The 19,217-nt window shown below is 60.8% G+C and overlaps 1 protein-coding gene and 1 long non-coding RNA gene across 2 annotated transcripts; one reads left to right on the top strand and one right to left on the bottom strand.

The window, feature by feature from the left end:
* Positions 1–1,579: 1,579 nt before the first annotated feature.
* LOC128338158 (uncharacterized) lies at positions 1,580–5,238 on the bottom strand. Its single transcript, XR_008312533.1, has 2 exons — positions 4,703–5,238; positions 1,580–4,602 (listed from the first exon to the last, which is right to left on the bottom strand). It is a non-coding gene; the product is annotated as an uncharacterized LOC128338158 (long non-coding RNA).
* Positions 5,239–5,288: 50 nt separating this feature from the next.
* On the top strand, positions 5,289–18,526 carry PLBD2 (phospholipase B domain containing 2). The gene is made up of 12 exons (XM_053280208.1): positions 5,289–5,599; positions 6,409–6,502; positions 7,572–7,730; positions 8,552–8,652; positions 9,686–9,900; positions 11,169–11,263; positions 11,967–12,127; positions 13,398–13,493; positions 14,245–14,316; positions 14,880–15,032; positions 15,910–16,072; positions 17,389–18,526. The coding sequence occupies exons 1-12, from the start codon at positions 5,367–5,369 to the stop codon at positions 17,554–17,556; spliced, it is 1,710 nt and encodes a 569-aa protein (XP_053136183.1). The 5' UTR covers positions 5,289–5,366; the 3' UTR covers positions 17,557–18,526.
* Positions 18,527–19,217: the final 691 nt, after the last annotated feature.

The raw sequence follows: 19,217 nt of genomic DNA, 5'->3' as shown, positions 1-19,217 counted from the left end.
GTCGTCGTCGTCATCTCCACCCCCCCTCCGCCCGGCCACCTTCCGACTGCAACAGGGTGGCGGCCTGCTTCGCGGGGCCCTCATGCCCGCAGAGCCCGCCGCGCTCCCCCCCAAAGGATCCTCGCGGCGCTCTGGACGCGGGATCAGCCGGCACACTTTTCCTGGGCTTACTTGGCCCGCGTGGTTCCCTAGGGCAGCGGCATGCGCTGCGGGCCATGGCTTTCGGCTGGGCCGCGGGGATTCTCTGCCACAGGCTCAGGCTGCAGGTGTGCAAAGGGCCTTGGGAATCCTCACGACTTGACACAGAGGCAGCCCATTTTACAGTCGAGGAAAACTGAGGCTTTTCTAAGGCCGCCCCACAAGAAGCTCAAACCCTCCCGGCCTCCCTGATCCACACCCACATTTCTACTCGTGACCTGCCCCATCTGTGAAGCCTTTGGTGGCATCGTGCATGTTTCCCCTGCGCTTGCAACCTTATGCAGATGTGCGTGGCCGGCACTGAGCACAGCCGGGCTGCTGCCACATCAGCACAGAGTCCTAGAATGCTAGAGCGGGAAGGGGCCTCGGAGGTCCACCCCCCTCTCTGCCTGGTGCAGGAAGACGGCTGCCCAGCCTCTGTCTGAAATCCCCAGCAAAGGAGAGCCAGACACTGGCAAGCAGCACAGAGATCACAGGGCAGCGAGCAGCAGAAGCTATTCTAGGTGGGCAGTGATTAGGACTGAGCCTCTGTCCCTCCCTAACCCCCTTTTCATCCTGGGCTGCAACCCTAAAGCATGTGACATAAAGAGCAGAAGTGACTTGAAGCATATGCAGAGTGCCTCGTCCCTTTGGCGACTGGCTGTCTCTGTTGCTGTTCTTTTGGCCACTGCAAAGGCCATTTGGACCACTTGGCCCTTTTGCAAACACATAAACCTACGCAACAGATTTTAAAACTTAAATCCCTTGAACCTTCCTAGAAGTGTCATCAACACAAAATGGCTTTGCCTGGTCAATGACAGACTTCTTTTCAGCCAGGATGGGGTCCCAAATCCACTTACAATTTAAATCAACTTTTTTTTAAACAGAATTGTGTGATGTTTGAAATGTCTTCCCTGCTTCCCCCCCCAAAAAAAAAACATGGGATGCTCCACGCAGCTACTAATCTCGCGACATTCAGCACAGCAACAGAGGCTGCATCTGGGCAGCAGGCCTCACACGCTCTCTCTCTTGGGAAGAGGCAGCAGACTCCTCCAGTGCTCAAGGCGCACAAGGCAGGCGGAGGTGGTGGGGCCGGGGGTGGGGGGGCTCTGCTGGTCCCTGGTGGTTGGTGTCAGCGCAGGACAAGTTCCAGGCTGGGTGTGGGGGGGGGCGGGAGACGGGTTCTGGGGGCGGCTGGTCGTGAAGGCACCAACCCACAGAAGAAGCAGCTCCTCTGTGTCAGAGGCGGGTCCAGAGTTAGCCCAGGCCCAACCCCAGTCTGGGCAGCGGGGGGGAGGGGGGGCAACGGGGTGAAGGCAGAGGGCCCAGGAGGAACTCCAAAGACTTGACCCTCCCTGACCGCCCCCCCCACCTTGTAGTCTGTTACAAACACGACTCCATGTTTCTCAGGGGGTGGTTTGTTTATTTTATTTACTTATTGTTACATTTATATACCGCCTTTCATTAAAGCAATCCCAAGGCAGTTTACAGCAAAAAATTTTTAACACAAGATGGTAAAAAAGACACAATTAAAATATTAAGTGTGTGGGCGGGGATATCAAACAAATCTGATTAAAAAATTTAAAACAAACAGCATAAAAGCCATAAAGGTTATACAGAGCAGCAGCAGAGAACCAAAGAAATGCCTGGGCAAAAAGCCAAGCCTTTACATTTTTTCTAAAAGCTGTGTTGGAAACTGAGGAGCGGATAGCCATTCCAGAGTCCTGCTCCTGCCATGGGAATCCCCTCACTCACTGCAGAGGAGGCTGCAGCAACTGCGCAGCGGACTAGGCTCCCCAAGGTGCCCGCCTCTCCTCCTCTGCCCCTCTCCCTGCCCCCCCAGGAGAAGAGTGAGCGAGGGAGGGCCGCTGCTCTCTCTCTGGCCGGTGGTGACATCAGAGCCTTCGGAGATTAGGGGGTCAAGGCAGCCACAGCAGCTCCTCCAGGATCACATGCTCAGAGCGGAGCGACTGGACCCAGCCACCCAAGGCCTCTTTCGGCCAGGACAGGCCAGGGCGTTCTGCTGAAACAGCCCAGGCCTCTCAAGGTGGACTTTGGTGCCGCCGAGGCCGGGTCTCCGAGTGCAGCAGAAGGGGCACATCCCTAGCACGTGTGTGTGTGTGTGTGTGTGTGTGTGTTGGGATGAAGAGGTTTGAGGAGCTCCTGGAGGGAATGCGCTGCCATTAGGTGTGGTGCTGATGGGGATGTTTAAAAACAATCCACAGATTACTGGCTATTAGAGGCAGATAGTGAGTGTCAGATGGAACCTCCATGTTCAAAGGCAATGTACCTGCTGCTGGGGAGGACCACTGACTTTATTTTAGGCATCTGTATCCAGCCTTAGAAATATAATTTTCCCAAGGCAGTGGCTTACAGAGATGAATCTGAGTAAAATGTACAATCATCAGTTTAAAAAAAAAATCAAAACCGATTAGTGAAACATCCATCCCAGTCTGAACGGATCAAAGGCAGTGACAGCAGAACCGGTCGCTAAATGCCTGATGGGACAGAAAGGTTTTCAGCGCACCACTAAAACTGGGAAGAGAGCGGGGCTTCGTGGCAAGCTGCTCCTAGGGAAAGAGCTCCACTAGTGGGGAGCCATCACGGAAGAGTCTCTGTCCCCCAGAGCCACCCCTCGGACGCGGGTTAGTACGGGGTCAGAGAGCAGAGCCCGGGAAGCTGAGCTCAGGGGACCCCAACAGGTCCCTACGGGCCCAGGTGGCCCTGAAGGTAGCCGGGCTCAGGGCCATTCATGGCTTCAAGGGCTGGTCCGTCCGCACTAACTGGAGCTGGGAAGCGCGCCATAGCTGAGCAGCCGAGTCCCTGCTTGGTATCCGGGGGTGGTCCCAGGCTGGAGACAGCTCCTGTAAGGGAGGGGCGGGCAGGTGGGGGCAACCACTCCTGCCTGAAACCCTGAAGAGCTGCTGCCAGTCAGAGCAGACAATCCCGAGCGAGATGGACCAAGGGTCTGACTCCGTAGAAGGCAGCTTCCTGTATGACACACATGCCAATCAGAAAGGAAAGGGGAACGGCTGCCGGACGGGGGCCAGATGTACATGCTGTCCTAGCAGCCTCCTGGCAGCCTCATTCTGCACCCAGTGTAGTTTCCCAGCTGCCTTCAAAGGAGAGGGTGTCACCCTGCAGACTGTGCAGGCCCTGGAGCGAGACCAGAGTCCAGGGGATCAGGCACACGGCCCTCCGGGGGCTCTCAAGTTCCCGAGTCAGCTACAGCCATTCCTGGCGGAAGCAGGCACCGCAGGAAACACAGACTGTGTGCGAAAGCGTCCACTGCGGCCCATCAAAGCATTGCAAAGAGAGGGGATGCGTGTGGCTGGGCGAAGGCTGGCCGTAGCGAGGTGATGTTCCCGGTTGGGGTTCGCTCGATGGAAGCGTCGGCCTCCGATTCAGGTGGGGCTCGGAGAGCGCAGGTCCGGAACGGGTCGGACAGACATGTTCTCCCGGCAGAGACAAGGACTCGGTCTGCTGCTGGATCGGGCTGGCAGGCAAGCAAGGCCGCCAGCAAGTCAGGCGCGAGGCCCGGAGCCCCAAGGCGCCCCCCCCCCGCCTCCTCGCAGCTGGTCTTCTTAGCTAGTTTTAAAACCTTTGATCTCTAGCATTTGCCTATCTCAATAGGACAAATATGGATTTGAATGCGACAAATTTTTATATACAGCTTGTCCCAAAGCGGTTTACAGAGATATCAATCAATCAAATCTCCTGAACGCTGCAAAATATAAATCAAATAAATAAGTAAATAAATAAAATAAAAGAGGCAGTGCATCGGACCATAAAGGCGTCGATCAAATGCTTTCACATCCTGAATGTTTTGTTAGTTGGTTCTTATCAACAGCAGGGATGTTTCCTGCTTGTTCCCACAAGCGTCTCTTGTTCCAGGGAGAATATGTCCTTCGGATGCAAAACCAGGCCAGCTCAACCGGCAGTCTCTGGTCTCCTCAGTAATTCAATGTGGGGGAAGAGGCCATGCAACCCATCTGTCTTACCAGCTCAAGGCACTTGTTTGCAGGACAGAAGCATCATAAAAGGGCACACATTTCACCAGACACAAGCAACACACACATCCCTTTGGGGAGTCATTTCCCAGAATTCAGTGAGAATTCCCCACACCAAGGCATCTCTTGCTTCCTGAATCCTGAGCAGGCCTAGTCGCCATCTTAGGTTTTAGCCGGTCAGTCCCAGGTACAGGTTCAGGTGCAGCCAGTGGGCGCATCACAGGAGAACATGGCAGCAGTGAAGGAGGCCAGCTCACTGTCAAAGGCACTTCTGAGCTTCCAGCGACAGCTCTCAAAGGCATCTGACTGGCTGCCTTTGGAAAGTGGATGCTGGGCGAGGAGACCCCGTTGGTCTCATCGAGCGGTGCCGTGGAGCCTCCATGCACACAGGCAGTCTACCTCCGCAGACCAGGTCCTGCAGATGAACAAAGAACGACCAGTGCTATGAGAGCCGCTGCCCTGGGACTGGGTGCACACTGGAACTCCCCGGGTTCAAATAAAAGAAGTCACCGTACTTCCCTTCCAGGGTCCCTGGCTTGGGGTGAGAAGATGAGACGCGGGAAGCGCTTTGCACTCCCAAGAGCGCTCCTCCGCCCTGCGCTCCGCACGAGGGTCCGTCTTGCTTCCATCCCGCGCCCCGCTGGCAGCTTGTTCTGAGGAGGAGCCCCGCTAGTCGGAGGGAGCCTCCACGTGCAAAGGCAGTCTACCCCTGAAGGTGGGGGACACACACACACAAAGAGCAGGGCAACCTTCTCGCCCTGCCCGCCCGCCCGCCCGCCCGTGAGCTCTCTCGGCAAGGGAGTCCGACTGACGGCTCCCTCCCTCTGGAAACCGAATGCCCGACGAGGGGGCTGCAAGCCCCGTTCTAGGCAGGGAGGAGCCCGTGAGTCGGGCTTGCTTCCGAGTAAGCCCCTCCGCCTCCTCCAGGAGACCGAGACGGGGCCAGATCCGGGGGCTCCCCCCCACCCGCTCGCCCTCCTCCTCCTCCTCCTCCTCGTGGCTGGGGCTCCCTCCTGGGGACGTGGCCGGCACAGCAGCGGCCTCGGGTGAGCGAGCGGCCCGCTGCCAGCCGGGCTCCTCCTCCTCCGGCCGGCGGCGGCGTGATCAGCGGCGGCTCACGTGGTGGGGGCCCCCAGTACAGCCGCAGCAGCTGCCAGGCGCCCGCCCGCCCTGCCGTCCATGGCGCTGCTGCCGCCTCGGCTCCTCCTGCTGCCGGCGCTGGGGCTGCTGCTGCCGCCGCCGGGCCCCCTGCAAGCCGCCGGGCCCCCCCGCTTCCCGGGCGCCGGCTCGGAGCCTCCCCGCAGCTGCTCGGTGCTGCTGGACCCCGCTTCGGGGCAGCCGCAGATCGTGAGCGGCTGGCACCCCGCGGCCGTCGCCTGGGCCAACCTGACCGAAGGGATCCGGGACACCGGGTAGGACGGGCGGGCGGGCGACCCCAACCCCAACCCCGACCGGCGGTCCTCCAGAGGTTGCTGAACTACAACTCCCATCAGCCTCAGCCGCAATGAACTGCAGCTGGGAGTGATGGGAGTTGTAGTCCCACCCACCATATCTGGGGTGTGTGTGTGGTCCCCACGCTTCTTCAGAGAGCCCCTGGCCGACTGAACTCCAGATCTGCCGGCAAGAGTGTCTGTCGTCGGGGGGGGGGGTAGAGTCGCGCGCCCTTCCTCCGCTTGCTGTTCCTGCCGCTTAAACAGCAGCAGGAGTCACGTGTGGGGCCTCTGCCTCGCCCGCCCCATCGAGGTCTCCGTGGGGAAGAAGCTGGACCTTGCTAGTAGTCACATGACGGGCCGTCTCCTGACCAAAGTGCCGGCGCGCGCTCTCTGCCTCTGCCTGCTCTCGTGTTGCTGGCCAGGTTGTCCTCAAAGGGAGGGGGGCTCCCTTGCTTAGCCCCCCCCCCGCTCCTCGAGATCAGTGGCATCAAGTTAAACTCCCTGGGATGGATCCCTCCCCCGCCTCTGTCTGGGGGGTTCTCCGGTAGGGAGGCGGTAACTTGCCTTCCCTTCGCTGAGAGCAGCTGGGCAGGGAAGCCACCCACAGAGGGGGGCCTGGCTTGGGCCCCATTCAAGGGCTCCCAAATCTGGGCTCCCAGATGATGTTGGACTACAACTCCCATCATCCCCAGCCCCAGCAGCCGCCTTGTAGTGCCAGGCGGGAAAGGGGAGCATGCAGAGGGGAGGGGTTCTCCCAGCCCTGAGCCCCCCCCCTCTCTCTCTGCCAGGTGGGCCGCCTTGGAACTCGCCACCAACGCACAGTACAATGACAGCCTCCAGGCCTATGCCGCAGGGCTGGCGGAAGCGGCCGTGTCGGGCCAGGTGAGTGTCGGCGCAGAGCACGGGAGAGAGGGCCAGGCGCAGCTGGTCTGTCTCCTCGCCCTCCTTGCCTCTCAGGCTCACTAGGGAGAACATGCCGCGCGAGGCCTGGGCTTCAGGTCTGGAGAACAACGAGGTCATCTCTGAACATGTGCAGAGTGCCCTTCCCTCTGCTTTGCACCTTCACGGAAAACAGAGTCGTCCCCTTGCTGCTCTGGGGCAACTAGAGAGGCAGCAGGGGCGTCCGGATGGTCTCTGGGTGGCGGATTGTAGCCTGGGCACCACCCCGGCCGGGGCTGCAGATGGGCCCAGCGCGGCAGCTGCAGCGGAGACGGGCGGAAAGGCAGGATGTCCCAGCCAGGCTGAGCCGGGCTCCTTCCGGGCCGCCTTCTCGGCCTCTCGGCTTCCCCTTCCTGGTCCCGGCCTCTCGGCCTGCCTGTGTCTGCTCTGCTGGGCCCCCTGCACGGCTGGAGGGCTTGGCTGGGGAAGAGCTGTCTGTGGCTCAGGCCTCCCACAGACCACGGGGGGGGGGGAGTGAGCACCCGCTGCCTGGAGTGGGCCCTCTGCCCGCGGCCCTGCCCTCCTCTCCCCGAGAGAAACTTCCTGGCTGCTTAACAACAGCAGCAGCAGCAGCAGCAGCAGCAAATATTTATAGACCACTTTGCAACAAATGTTTCCAAAGTGGTTTTCATGGAGAAGCAATAAACAAACAAATGCTGGCTCCCTGTCGCCAAAGAAGCATTGAGGCAGACACCAGCAACAATCGCTGGAGGGATGCCGTGCTGGGGGTGGATCGGGGCCGGCGTGGGGCGTCATGCCTGAGCCAGGAAACTCTGCGCTGCCTGTTCTCCCTGTCTCAGACTTGAGTCCATGCCCTCCTTGCTCTCTTGCTCACCCCCTAGACGAACCTCCCCATTCAGAGGCAGTCTACCAGAACACGGTGCCAGGTGCTGGGAGGGGTGGAACAGAAGGTTCCCTGGGCTGGCGTGGCCTGATCCTGCGGGGGCAGTTCAACCAGAGTGGCTGCTCCCCCCCCCCGCCGTCCCCTGACTCTCTGCCTTGCGCCTTGCAGCTCATCTACATGCACTGGATGAACACCATGCTGGGCTACTGTGGCCCCTTCAAGTACCAGGCGGACTACTGCCAGAAGCTGAAGGGCTACATCGAAGCCAACCTGGCCTGGATGGCGCAGCAGATGGAGGCACAAGCAGACTCGCCTTACTGGTACCAGGTAGGGATGGGTGGAGCATGTTTGTCGGCTGCCCCCAACGCACCGCTCTGAGTGGTTTGCAGGAAACACGCCACGCAAATCAGAGCGGGAATGTAGACAGTAAGAACAGCTTCGAAACAGGCCACAATTCTGCCCCCCAAGTGCTGCTTGTGGGCTTCCCAGGGGCATCTGGCTGGTCACCGTGAGAAGGATGTAGGAAGCTGCCTGGTCGCTAGTCTGTCCTCGCCGGCTGGGTCTGGCTCTCCAAGCTTCCAGGCAGGAGTTTCTCCCGGCCCTGCCTGGAGATGCTGCCAGCAGGGACGGAGACGGGGAGCGGATGCTCTGCCTCTGAGCTGCGGCCCCAGCCCCACAGAAGCAGGGTGCTGGACGGCCGGGACCTTCTGCCTGACCAGGGTTCTAACCCGGCTGCAGCTGGAGGGAGAGGCCGGTTCTTCAGCTATTGTGGCCAGGAGCTGCTGCCTGTCAGAGACTGGAAACCGTAGGTGTGGGCAGAAGGAAAGTGTGGCGCCCGAGGGTTGCTGCCTGGCTGCCCTGGGCATCGTCTCCTCTCTCTGTTGGCCTGCTTGCTCCAAAGAGCAGCCCGAGTTGGTTGGCATGGATGCATCCTGCACATGCAAGCAGGCGGGTTTGAGCAGGCCCTGCCCACTCCAGCGAACCAGGCGCAGGAGAACGACGTCCTGGGGGTGAGCTGAGTAGGGACGCCGGGGTGGGGGTGGGGGTGGGGGTGGGGGTGGGGGTGGCGCCCTCAGGGCAGTCTGCTGTGGGCACCTGCCTTCCGCCTCCGGGCCAGTGAGTGGCTCTTCTGCTCCCCGCCTGTCCAGGTCCGCCTCGCTCTCCTGCAGCTGAAGGGCCTCGAGGATGGCTACAACGAGCAGGTGGCCTTCCCCACCGGCCAGTTCTCCATCGCCCCCTTTGGCTTCCTGTGAGTCCCCCTTCCTGCTGTGTGCAAGGCCTGCGTGGGAGGGGCAGGGGCAGCGGGCGGGGGGGGGAGGCCCCGGGGCCTGGAGGCGCAGCTGGGCCGGACTGTTCAGCAGATGCCCCGAAGGAAGGTGTGGACCAGCGGAGCTGCTCGCCTGGGTCTGCCCCCGGTTGCTCTCTGGGCTTTGGGCCTGCATGTCGGCCGCCACAGCCCTGAGGCTTCCACACGCTCGTTATCGGTGTAATTAGTGGGTTTCGCCTCCATTGGGGCTGCCGTGTTTATTTTTCTCCCACGCTTTCTGCCTCCGTGCACTTCTCACAACAGCCCTGTGAGGTCTGTTACCCGGAGGCCTTCGCCCATGGTGGTCCCGGAGCGGGCTTTGTGCCTGGGGTCCCCCCAGCCGAGGATCCCAGCGGTTGAGTCACTCGACCACGTTCATTGTATTGATTGAACACCTTTTATATGCTGTCCTCAATAAAATCTCAGGGTGGTTTACAATGTAAAGAGACAGCAACTAAGACCCCAAAAGCATATCAGACGGATTCAAATGACCATAAATGCAACTTTAAAACAGCATACACTGAAAGCCTGATGAAACAGGTGTGTTTTCAAAAGTCATTTAAAAACAGCCAGGGATGGGGAGATTCTGATGTCATGTGGGAGGGTGTTCCAGAGCCTCGATGGGGCAACCCTAGAGAGAGCCCGCTTTTGGGTCACCACCAAACGAGCCAGCGGCAGCCGCAACCAGACCTCCCCCGATGATCTTAATATGCGGCTCCTCACTCTTGGGCCCCCAGATGCTGCTGGACTACAACTCCCATCATCCCCAGGCACACCAGCGCTAGTGGGTGTGTGCTCACTGAGGGGGCAGCGGCTGCCTTCTCAGCAGTGTTCCCTCTAACGGGGATCCCCAGCTGTCGTGGACTGCAACTCCCATCATCTCCAGCCAAAGGCCACTGCAGCTGGGGATGCTGGGAGTTGTAGTGGACTGCATCTGGGAGTCCTCTCAGCCCACCTGCCTGGCTCCCTCCGCTAGTCTGTTCCAGCTCGGGGGCGATTTGGAAGACCTGGAGTCGGCCTTCAACAAGTCCGGAAGGCAGCGGGTCCTGGGCTCCGGGTCCTGCTCAGCCCTCATCAAGCTGCTGCCCGGCAACCGGGACCTGCTTGTCTCCCACGACACCTGGAACACCTACCAGGCCATGCTGCGCATCCTGAAGAAGTACACCTTGCCCTTCCGGACTTCGCGCACAAGTGAGCAGCCCCAAAGCGGGGGGGGGGCCGGGGGGGGCAGCCAGCACCCCAGCTGAGGAGGTCTCCGGCAGGCCCTGCAGGTGGCGTCCACGAGGGGGGCTGGAGCAGCGATGCTCTTCACAGCAATGAACAGCAGCCGGGACCCCAAGAACCGCCAGGCTGGGGCGAAGAGAGCGGCGGCTGCCCTCTCGTCGTGCTTCGCGGCCAGCTGCTGCCGCCAAAACGGAGGGTCTTTGGGGAGCCACAAGAGGGCCGCTTGTTCCACGGAAGGGAGACCCCCCCCCCCCCGAGCTCCAACCCCTGCCCGTCATCCTGAGCCTGCAGAGAGCTCCCCTCCGTTCTCCGTTCTCTCAGGGATCCAAAGAGAAGCCCTTCTTATTTCCCCATTTGCAGACGGGGCTCAAGCCAGAGCCAGGCAGGGTTGTCGGAACGCGGCCTGCTGGCTGGCTGAGAGCAAAAGTCCGATGCCAGTGACTGTTGGGCATGTCCCCAGTGCTGCCAGGGGGTGGGGGGGTGGGTGGGTAGGTGGGGTGGGGCTTCCCCGTGCCCCTCCCCCATGCACTACTCTCTGTTTCCAGCACTGGGGGTGTGTGTGTGTGTGTGACAGCTTTGCACTGAAACCAGAGGCGCCCGGAAGCACGGCGATGCTGGGTGGGAGGGAGGCGAGCGGGGCTCCCAAGGGCATCCGGGGAATGCAGTTTTCCCTGGGAAAGCGCTGGGAGGAGCGTTATTTCCCAGCGTCCCTTTTGCCTCCTCCCAGCACCTCTGCGCTTTCTGCTGCCGCCCCCTTTGTCTGGAGCAAAGCCCACCCCCACCCCGCTGCTGGAAATGGAAGGTACTGCCCTGGGGGGCAGGAGAGAGAGCCCCCCCGCCCCGCCATCCCAGCACGGGCAGTTGCGGCAAGTGGGTCAGCATCAGCCCCGCTTTTTGTTTCCCAGAGCGGCCCGCCACGGCTCTGCCTTCAGAAGCCCACAAGCAGGGGGTGGACACAAGCCCCCCCTCCCCCTGTCACAGCCCCCACCCCCCCGGCTTGGCCAACAGGTTTCCGCACTCTTGCTCTCTGTGCCGCACCAGACGCCTCCAGCCCGGAGCTTCTCAGATACACCGGAGGCGTGAGCTGCTCTAGGGAGCGGCCCCGATTCCCATTCTGCTTGGCCACAGAAGGGGGTGGGGGGGGTGCAGACCTCGGCCCACCCTTCAAGGCGGGCACCAGGGCGGGCCGTGGTGTCTGTGGCCGGGAAGGTGCTGACGGCTGCTTTTGTCTCCAGGTGGCACCCCCATCCCTGGGCACACCCAGGCTTTCTCCTCCTACCCGGGCACCCTCTTCTCTGGCGACGACTTCTACATCTTGAGCAGCGGCTTGGTGAGTCCTGCCTGCCCGCCCCCTCTCTGCAGGCCTGGAGGGGCTGGAAGGGCCTGGCCCCGGAGGAAGGGGCGGAGCACCACCGCCCGGCTCTATGCTGCCTGCCCCAGGCTTTCCCCATTTCCCCCCACACCACAAACACCTCTGTCTCCTGCCAGCCCCTCTTCCGGCAAGGAAGACCCTGCGTCTCTCTAGTCCAGCATCCCGTGAAACCGATGGCCAGGGCATTTCGGGCCGGCCAAAGGGCAGACCTCTTCCACACAGGGCCTTGTTGGTTGGTTGGTGGGGTCCTCTGCCAGCGGGTGTGGTGGTGGCCAGCCGCTTGGGTGGCTTGACAAGGGGTTCAGACCCATTCAGGGAGGGCAGGGCCATCCACGGCTCTGGGCCCCTCCAGCCTCGGAGGCAGCTGCAGGGAAGCCAAAGGCAGGCGAGGGGCCCCTGCCCTCCCCTCCTGCCTGTGGGCTTCTCTGGGGCGTCTGGTGGGCACTGTGGGGGGCAGGGGGCTGGGCGAGGCAGAGCTGAGGCCTGATCCAGCAGCAGGGCTGTCCTTCACGTGCTTGTCTGGGCCGTTCTTGCGTTGGCTCCACTGCCTGCACCTTCCATGTCAATGCGCACGGAGCTTTGCGCAGCACACCAGAGCCACGGCCTGCCCTCGCTGCGACTGCCCAGCCGCTGGGCCTGATCGGAGCGTGTCTCTCTGCAGGTGGCTCTGGAGACCACCATCGGGAACAGCAACGGGGCCCTGTGGAAGTACATCCAGCCCACGGAGAGCGTCTCGGAATGGCTGCGCAACGTGGTGGCCAATCGGCTGGGCCGGAGTGGGGCGGAATGGGCGCGCGCCTTCCAGCAGTTCAACAGTGGCACGTGAGTCGGGCGCGTGCCTGGGAGGCCTCGTGGGGGCCGCTGGTGGGCAGCCAGCCAGGCCCGTGTCCTCCCCCAGCTCTGGAGGTTGTCTCTGGCCCTCCCTCTGGAGCCTGATGTGGGGATTCGGGATTCCCTCTCTGGGGATGTTCTGCGGGCAGCTGCTGCAGCACACGAGGCCCCAGTGAGTCATGCAGGGACAGGAATGGACTCGGGCCGGCAGCCTACCTTGACATGGATTTTGATCTGAAGAGCTCCTTTAGGTGATAAGGCATGTGCCAGCCCCTTTTCTCCTCCCTAAAGGTGTCAGTCGGCATGGCCTGCACCCTTTAGGGAACGTCTCCACCAGAGTTGCTCTTACCCCTGGACTTCGGGGCCAGAGTCCAGGGCCTCCCCACCCTCTGGAAGCCCCCCAACCCTCTTCAGTCTGTCCTGGGTGGTGTGGGTTGTGCCCTCTAGAACCTACATGTTAATTAATGATGCAGTGGGGTGGGGGGGGTGGGCTCCAAAGGCCTTTCGGTCCAGGCTCCCAAAGCACCGAGGTGCACCTTTGATCTTCACAGCCGTGAGTGCCAGAAAGCTGCTTTTTAAAAAAAGAAAGAAAGGTGAGGTTCTCCGGGAGCGGAATTGTGTTTTCTTCCGCACGGTTTCTGTGCTCCTTCCTGCCGAACTCCAGGAAGCCCCTGCCTGTAGCCTTGGGGGAATGTGGCTTAGAACTTAGCTGTGGTTTTCCGGGCAACCACGTGGTGGCCGTGTCTCCTTGGCAGCCCTGCCCTGCTGTGTAAGATTTACCTCCGTGGAGAGCAGCTGGATTTGCTAAAGAGCCACTTGGGGAAGGGGGCGGGGGGGGGGTGCAGGGGGGAGCTGCTTCCCACAGGCCTGTGGCCAGATCCCTGCTCTCTGTGCTCTCTTGGGCACCTGGGGGTGGGCGGGCAGGTGCAGATTGTATTATTTATTTATTTATTGTTAAATTTATATACCGCCTTTCATTAAAGCAATCCCAAGGCAGTTTACAGCAAAAAAAATTAAACACAAGATGGTAAAAAAGACACAATTAAAATATTAAGTGGGGGAAAAATATTAAACAAATCTGATTAAAAAATTTAAAGAGCAGCAGCAGAGAATCAAATAAATGCCGGGGCAAAAAGCCAAGATTTTACATGTTTTCTGGCACCTCTGGGGGCTGGATTCCGTTCAGGGCCCCCCAGCTGCTGACCCCTCGTGCCAGTGCCTGGTGCTTCCCAAACCTCCCCCTGCTTGGATTTCTCTGCAGCTACAATAACCAGTGGATGGTCGTGGATTATAAGGCATTTGTCCCGGGCAAGTCCAGTCTCCAGAAGGGCGTCCTCACGGTTCTGGAGCAGATCCCGTAAGTGTGGCAGGCTGCAAGCGCTGGCCGCCTTCCTCCCCTGCCCAGGGCCGTGCCGCCGTCTTCTGCGGGGCTCTCCTCTCGCCTGCATGGCTTGGGACGGTTCTTGGCTTGCTGGTTGAGGCCTAGACTTTGTATGCTGGGTTTGGGTGTGAACGTGCCCTCCCAGCGGCTTACCGGCTGGACTGATGAAGCAGCGAGCCCTGCAGGCTCCAAAGCCGTGGTCCATGCTGGAGTGGCCACGAGAGATGCTTAGAGCGGGCCAGGCATAACTGCCCCCCCCCACCCTCGGCTGGACGCCTCAGATGCTCTGTCTGCTCACTGCGGCTTCTGTGCTGCTCGGTTAGAGCTTGGCCATTCCGCCCCCCACCCAGCGCTTCGGAAGCGGGACTAGGACTTCCTCGGGGCTGGCTGATGTTGGCTGCTGGGCTCTTGGGACCCCTCAGCACTGGTTATGGAAAGGCTCCCTCTGATTCCAGGACACGCTCCTGCACCTTGAGACGGGAGCTTCGTGCGGATGGGGACGGGAACCTGGCCTGCGGGACGTTTCTTTCGTTGCATACGTTGACTGTGTGTGGCTTCCTGCATCTCCACTTGTGTGTGTGTGTGTGTTGCGGGGGGGCCACAATAGGCCCTCGCCGGCACTGGGGCCGGGGCGCCTGCCGTCTTCTGGTCCGGAAGCCTCCGTGGACGCAGGTGTGGCCTGGCCTCTGGCTCCTGCTGAGCCCGTTTGCCTCTCTGTCTCTCGCAGGGGGATGGTGATGGCGGACGACAAGACCGGCCTGCTGTACCAGGAGGGCTACTGGGCCAGCTACAACGTTCCGTAAGGAGTCCTTGGCTCTGGCTCGGGAAGGGGGGGAGCCGGGGTCTGTGGGAAGGTGCTCCCCAAGGAGAAGAGACAGAGAAGCAAGAAGCAGCCCGGCAGCCGGGCCCAGAAAGAAAGAAGGGCTGGGAAGGCAGCGGGCTTGGGAGGCAGGATCCAAGCATTCTTGAGGGGCTACAGCCAACGGCCATGTGCATGCAGCTTCGCACCACCACGATGGCAGTAATTAGGTGTAGCAGCGAGCCCGTGGGGTGTGTGTGTGGGGGGGGGCTGGCACTGCAGCCGTGGGACACCCCCCCACCACCACCACCCCGCAGGTTCTTCACACTCTCAGTTTTGAAGCAGACTCTGAAAATTCTTCCCCTTTGGGGGGTGTTTAGAATTTCCTTTTTGTATTCCTTTCTGTGGTTTTTGTGCTGTTCCTGTGGAAATCTGGTGCATTTTATCTTTGTAAGCGTGTGGATGTGGTTTGGAAACGTGGGAGATCGAGACACACACACACGCACGCACGAGTGGGGTGTCTATGGAATATATATTCCTATATGAAGGGTCTCCACGTGCAGGTACTTCACAGAGATCTTCAACGCCAGCGGCCTCCCTCAGCTGGTGCAGAAATACGGAGACTGGTTCACCTACGACAAGAATCCCCGGGCCCAGATCTTCCGGCGCAACCAGACGCTAGTCCGGGACATGGATTCTATGATCCGACTCATGAGGTGAGGCGTTGCTGGTGCCGCCCTCTGTGGGTGTGAGTTGTCTGCATACAGAACATCAGAGCAGCCCTGCTGCTGGATCAGGCCCTGCAAGGAGGCCCATCGAGTCCAGCCTCCTGTTTCCCACAGTGGCCCCCACCAGACGCCTCTGGGGAGCCCCCAGGCAAGAGGTCTGTGCCTGCCCTCTCTCCCCTGCCACTGGGATGGAGAGGCATCGTGCCTCTGAGGCTGGAGGGGGCCCATAGCCACCAGGCTAGTAGCCATGGGTAGCCCTGTCCTCCAGGAATCTGTCTCAGCCCCTTTTAAAGAAGCCAGAATGTGTCTAACTCCCTTTTAAAGCCATCTAAGACAGGGGCCACCCCCACAGCTTGTGGCAGGGAATTCAATGCATTGATGGTGCGTTGTGTGAAGATGTGCTTCCCTCAGTCCACCCCCCCCAACCCAGGATGGGGCCGGAGCTCTATGCCGGGGCGTCTGCTCGGCCTGCGGGAGGCCCCGGTTCCCTCCCCGAGAGAGGCTCCTTCCTGAGCCTGAAACCTGGGAGAGCTGCTGCTGCCAGCCAGTGTGGACGATGCGGTGCTAGACGGAGCAAGGCTCTGATTCCGTCGGAGGCAGCTGCAGCGTCCTGAACAGGGGCATCCTGCTGCCATCCGGCGACCTTGAGAGCAACTTCTCTGCCCCCACTTCTCCCACATGATATACTTCTTTTTGTAAACCTCTGTCATCATCCTCCGTTGCTTCTTCCCTAAAGGGAATCATCCCGGCCCCTTGGCCTTTCCTTGTCGGGAAGGAGCTCCAATCCCACCCATTCTGGGGGTTCTTTCCGGCCCCCTCCCCAGCGCTGAAGCCGCCTCCTCCCCCCTCCCTCTTCTCTGCCCAGGTTCAACAACTTCCCCAGGGACCCCCTCTCCCGATGCCAAGCCTGCAACCCGCCCCAGAATGGCGAGAATTCGATTGCTGCCCGCTCGGACCTGAACCCGGCCAACGGCACGTACCCCTTTGGGGCCCTTCGCCAGCGGCCGCATGGGGCCACCGACATGAAGGTGAGGGGCTCTGTGGGTGGAAGGAGAGCCGGGCGGGGAGGGGGGGTCCAGTCTGGAGAGGAGCTGGGAGGGTTTCTGCCAAGGGGCGGGGCAGGCAAAAGAGCGTTGGGAGCGCCCGGGGAGCGGACTTGGGTGCCTGCTGCTTTTGTCCTCTGCTGCTCCGGCTCCCATCGGTCTTGGGTGGGGGGGAGGGAGAGGAGCAACCCAGGCCGCCTCCTTTAGCAGCCCCGGCTCATTTGGGACAAGCCGCTCCGGACAGGAACGTGGGGCGCCTCTTTCCCCAGAGGCAAGAGTGGCAGGCCTGAGAGCCTGTTTTTGTTCGGGAAGCCCAAGAAGCCGCCGTGGGTCTCCCTGGCCGAGGGCTGGGCGCAGGCTTCAGGCTTGCAGAGACTGCTTGGTTTTCGCGACCAGTCTGAGGTGCCCCAGCGGGGGCCAAGGATGGTGGCCGTGGCTCCCTTCGCCGGGGGAATCCGCCCCTGGGGTGTCCCTGCAAACCGGGGGGGGGGTTGGGGTTTGCCGGCCTCAGGACTCCGAGACTGGCCAGCAGAGCTTTCCCGAGACCCAGCCAAAGGCAGCCCAGGGAATAGGAGGCAGGCCAAGGTGGCCGAGGGCGGCTGGTGGCTCTTTCTGCTTCCAGCTGGGCTGGCTGTTGTTAGAGGCTTGGAAGTGGGGCAGGTCCACGGCCAGTCATGCAGGGCCCTAGCAGGAGGCTGTCGGCATGCAAATGATGGGGGCAGGGGGGGGCTGTGTGGGAATCTGCAGGCCCCACCCTAACCTGTTTGAGGGGTGCCACTGAGCCACGGCTCCTCCCCGCCCCCCCAACACACACATACACACACACACCCCAGGTCCGTCTTTCTCCCAGCCTTCGGCTCCCTGGGAAAGAAAGTTTGATCTGGCTCCAGAGGTGCGGAGTCAGGGGGCACCTCTCGCCTTGCTTCTCTTGGGTCAGGCCGGGGTGGGCGGCTTTTTGAAGAGACCCTTAGCAGTGAGGAATATCTGGGTCTGGGGGGACACCCAGGCCTTGCAGGGCTGCGCCGGGCACCCGTCTGGCCCCTTGGCTCTCATGAGGCCGGCTCCCACGGCTCCAAAGCGGCCCTTGCAGCCATGAGGTCTAGGAACGGGATTCCCTTTTTGAAAATAAGAGCAGAGCCTCTTGGCACACGCAGGCATGAGCGGCCTCTGCAGCCCGGTTGGTGCCCGGAGCTCTCCGTGTGCTCCTAGGCCGGAGGGCTCAGCCTGGCCCTGGCTCCCGCTTGGCCTCCCCCCGGAGCTGTGTGGGGCTGACGCGGCCTCCTCCCCCCCCCCGCCCTCAGGTCACTTCCCTGGAGCTGGCCAGGAACTACAGCTTCATCGCCACCAGCGGGCCGACCTGGGACGACCTGCCCGCCTTCCGGTGGAGCGCCTCCCCCTACCAGCGCCTGCTGCACATGGGCCACCCGGACCTCTGGAAATTCTCCCCCGTCCAGGTCTGCTGGGGCTGATGCCTGCGGCTGGGTGCTGCCCCTGCCCTCTGGCAGGCTGTCTTCACCGGAATCCTGGACTTCTCTTCTGGAGAGAAAGGGCTGCTTGGCCGCGAGCGGCTGTCGTCAGGGCTGGGTGTGCCGAGAGGCCGGGTGGGGGTGGGGTGGGGGGCACAAGGGAAGCGGGTGCTGGAGTGGCTGCCCCAGAACAAGGAGAGAAACAAACCCCCCCCCAGACCGAAAGTCCCTGCCTAATGTCCTGAGCCCAGAACGGTGCTGGGAACAGGGGCGGCGGCGGCTGCCTGTCGGGGCCGGGGCCAGAGGGCAGGGGAGGGGGCTGGGCAGGGCTGAGAGGAGAGGAGGCAGGTCCCACCCTGAGATCAGTTCGAAAGCCCCGGAGGGAAGGCGGCCACCAGCCCACGGTTTGGGTTTTCTCGGCGCTGGGACGCTGTTTCCTTCTCTCAGCCCAGCTTTGCGCTCGCTTTGCCCCTTGGCTGGCTGGCGGTGGAGGGAGGAGGCGAGCCCTTCGACTTGGTGCATTCCCTGTGCAAAGCCGCAATGCCCTCGCCCGCCCCCAAGGCCCCTTGCCGCCTCTTCCCCCCAGCAGCGCCGGCTCCATCCCTCCCCCTCTCGGCCCTCGCGGCCCTCTTCCTCCCCGCCTCGTGCAGGACCAAGCCAAGGAGACCCACTGAAGTGGGGCAGGGGGTTCCACACCACCGCGAAATAGCACCGTGTCTTGGGCTGCACACAGAGCCCACGGCTGTCCTTTCTTCTCACCGATATTCACATGCATCCTTTTTTTTTTTAAGGGAGCCTTATTATTTCTCTCTCACACACAATATGAACATTTGTGGGATGTGTCCTTTGAGAGATGCCACCCATGACCTTTGATTTGTCCATCTGTGGGGTATGTCCTTGGGCTGCACTCAGCAGTTACTTGGGAGTAAGCCCCAATGAGTCCATTACTTGGAATAAACTGCATAGAATTGGCCGCAGTTCTCTGCAACATTTGCTTGAGAGGCTCCTTGATCCGATGTGGCCGTGAAGCCGTAATATAAGTCACAGACCTGTCCACAGAGCTTATTCTGAGGGCCTCTCTGGTCAATACTACTAGGACTCTGCAAAAGCAAAAGGAAAGGAACAAAAGAGTGGGGAGGGAGGGAGGGAGGGGCGTAAAAAGCAGTTCACGATGTTTATGATGGTCTATGACCATAATAGGTCTAAGTGTAAATAATCCGTTTATTATGGTCTGTGACCAGCAACAAACAGAGATCTGCAGTAAACAAGGTAAAAAGCAAAATAAGCACCCAACCACAAACAAAAACTGGCACAAGGACTGTAGAGTGTTGGGCTTCCTTGACTCTTTTGGCCTGGCCTGGTTTCCAAGCGGTGCCTGTTCGGCAGCCCATAAATGGAAGAAGACAGTGACCTCAGAATTCTTAAAAAGCGGAAATAAATATTTCTGCCTTAAAGGCACACACACATTTCAGACAGGGCAAGTTTGGAGTTGCCCAATTAGTCAGTCAGTCAGAATGCTGTGTTTTATTTAGAAGTTATAACCTCCCTCCCAGGAGCGAGAGAGTGAAAGAAGGAGCTAGCCACAGGCTTTCCTTGAAGTCCCAGAATAAGGGGGAAGGCAGCCGGGGGGGGGGGTCCGGTCAAAGAACCAGTAGCGGCACATC

This window comes from Hemicordylus capensis, chromosome 15 (assembly GCF_027244095.1).
Source record: "Hemicordylus capensis ecotype Gifberg chromosome 15, rHemCap1.1.pri, whole genome shotgun sequence".
Taxonomy (NCBI): Eukaryota; Metazoa; Chordata; class Lepidosauria; order Squamata; family Cordylidae; genus Hemicordylus; species Hemicordylus capensis.
The sequence above is the reverse complement of the archived record's forward strand: the minus strand, read 5'-3'. Positions and strand labels throughout refer to the sequence as shown.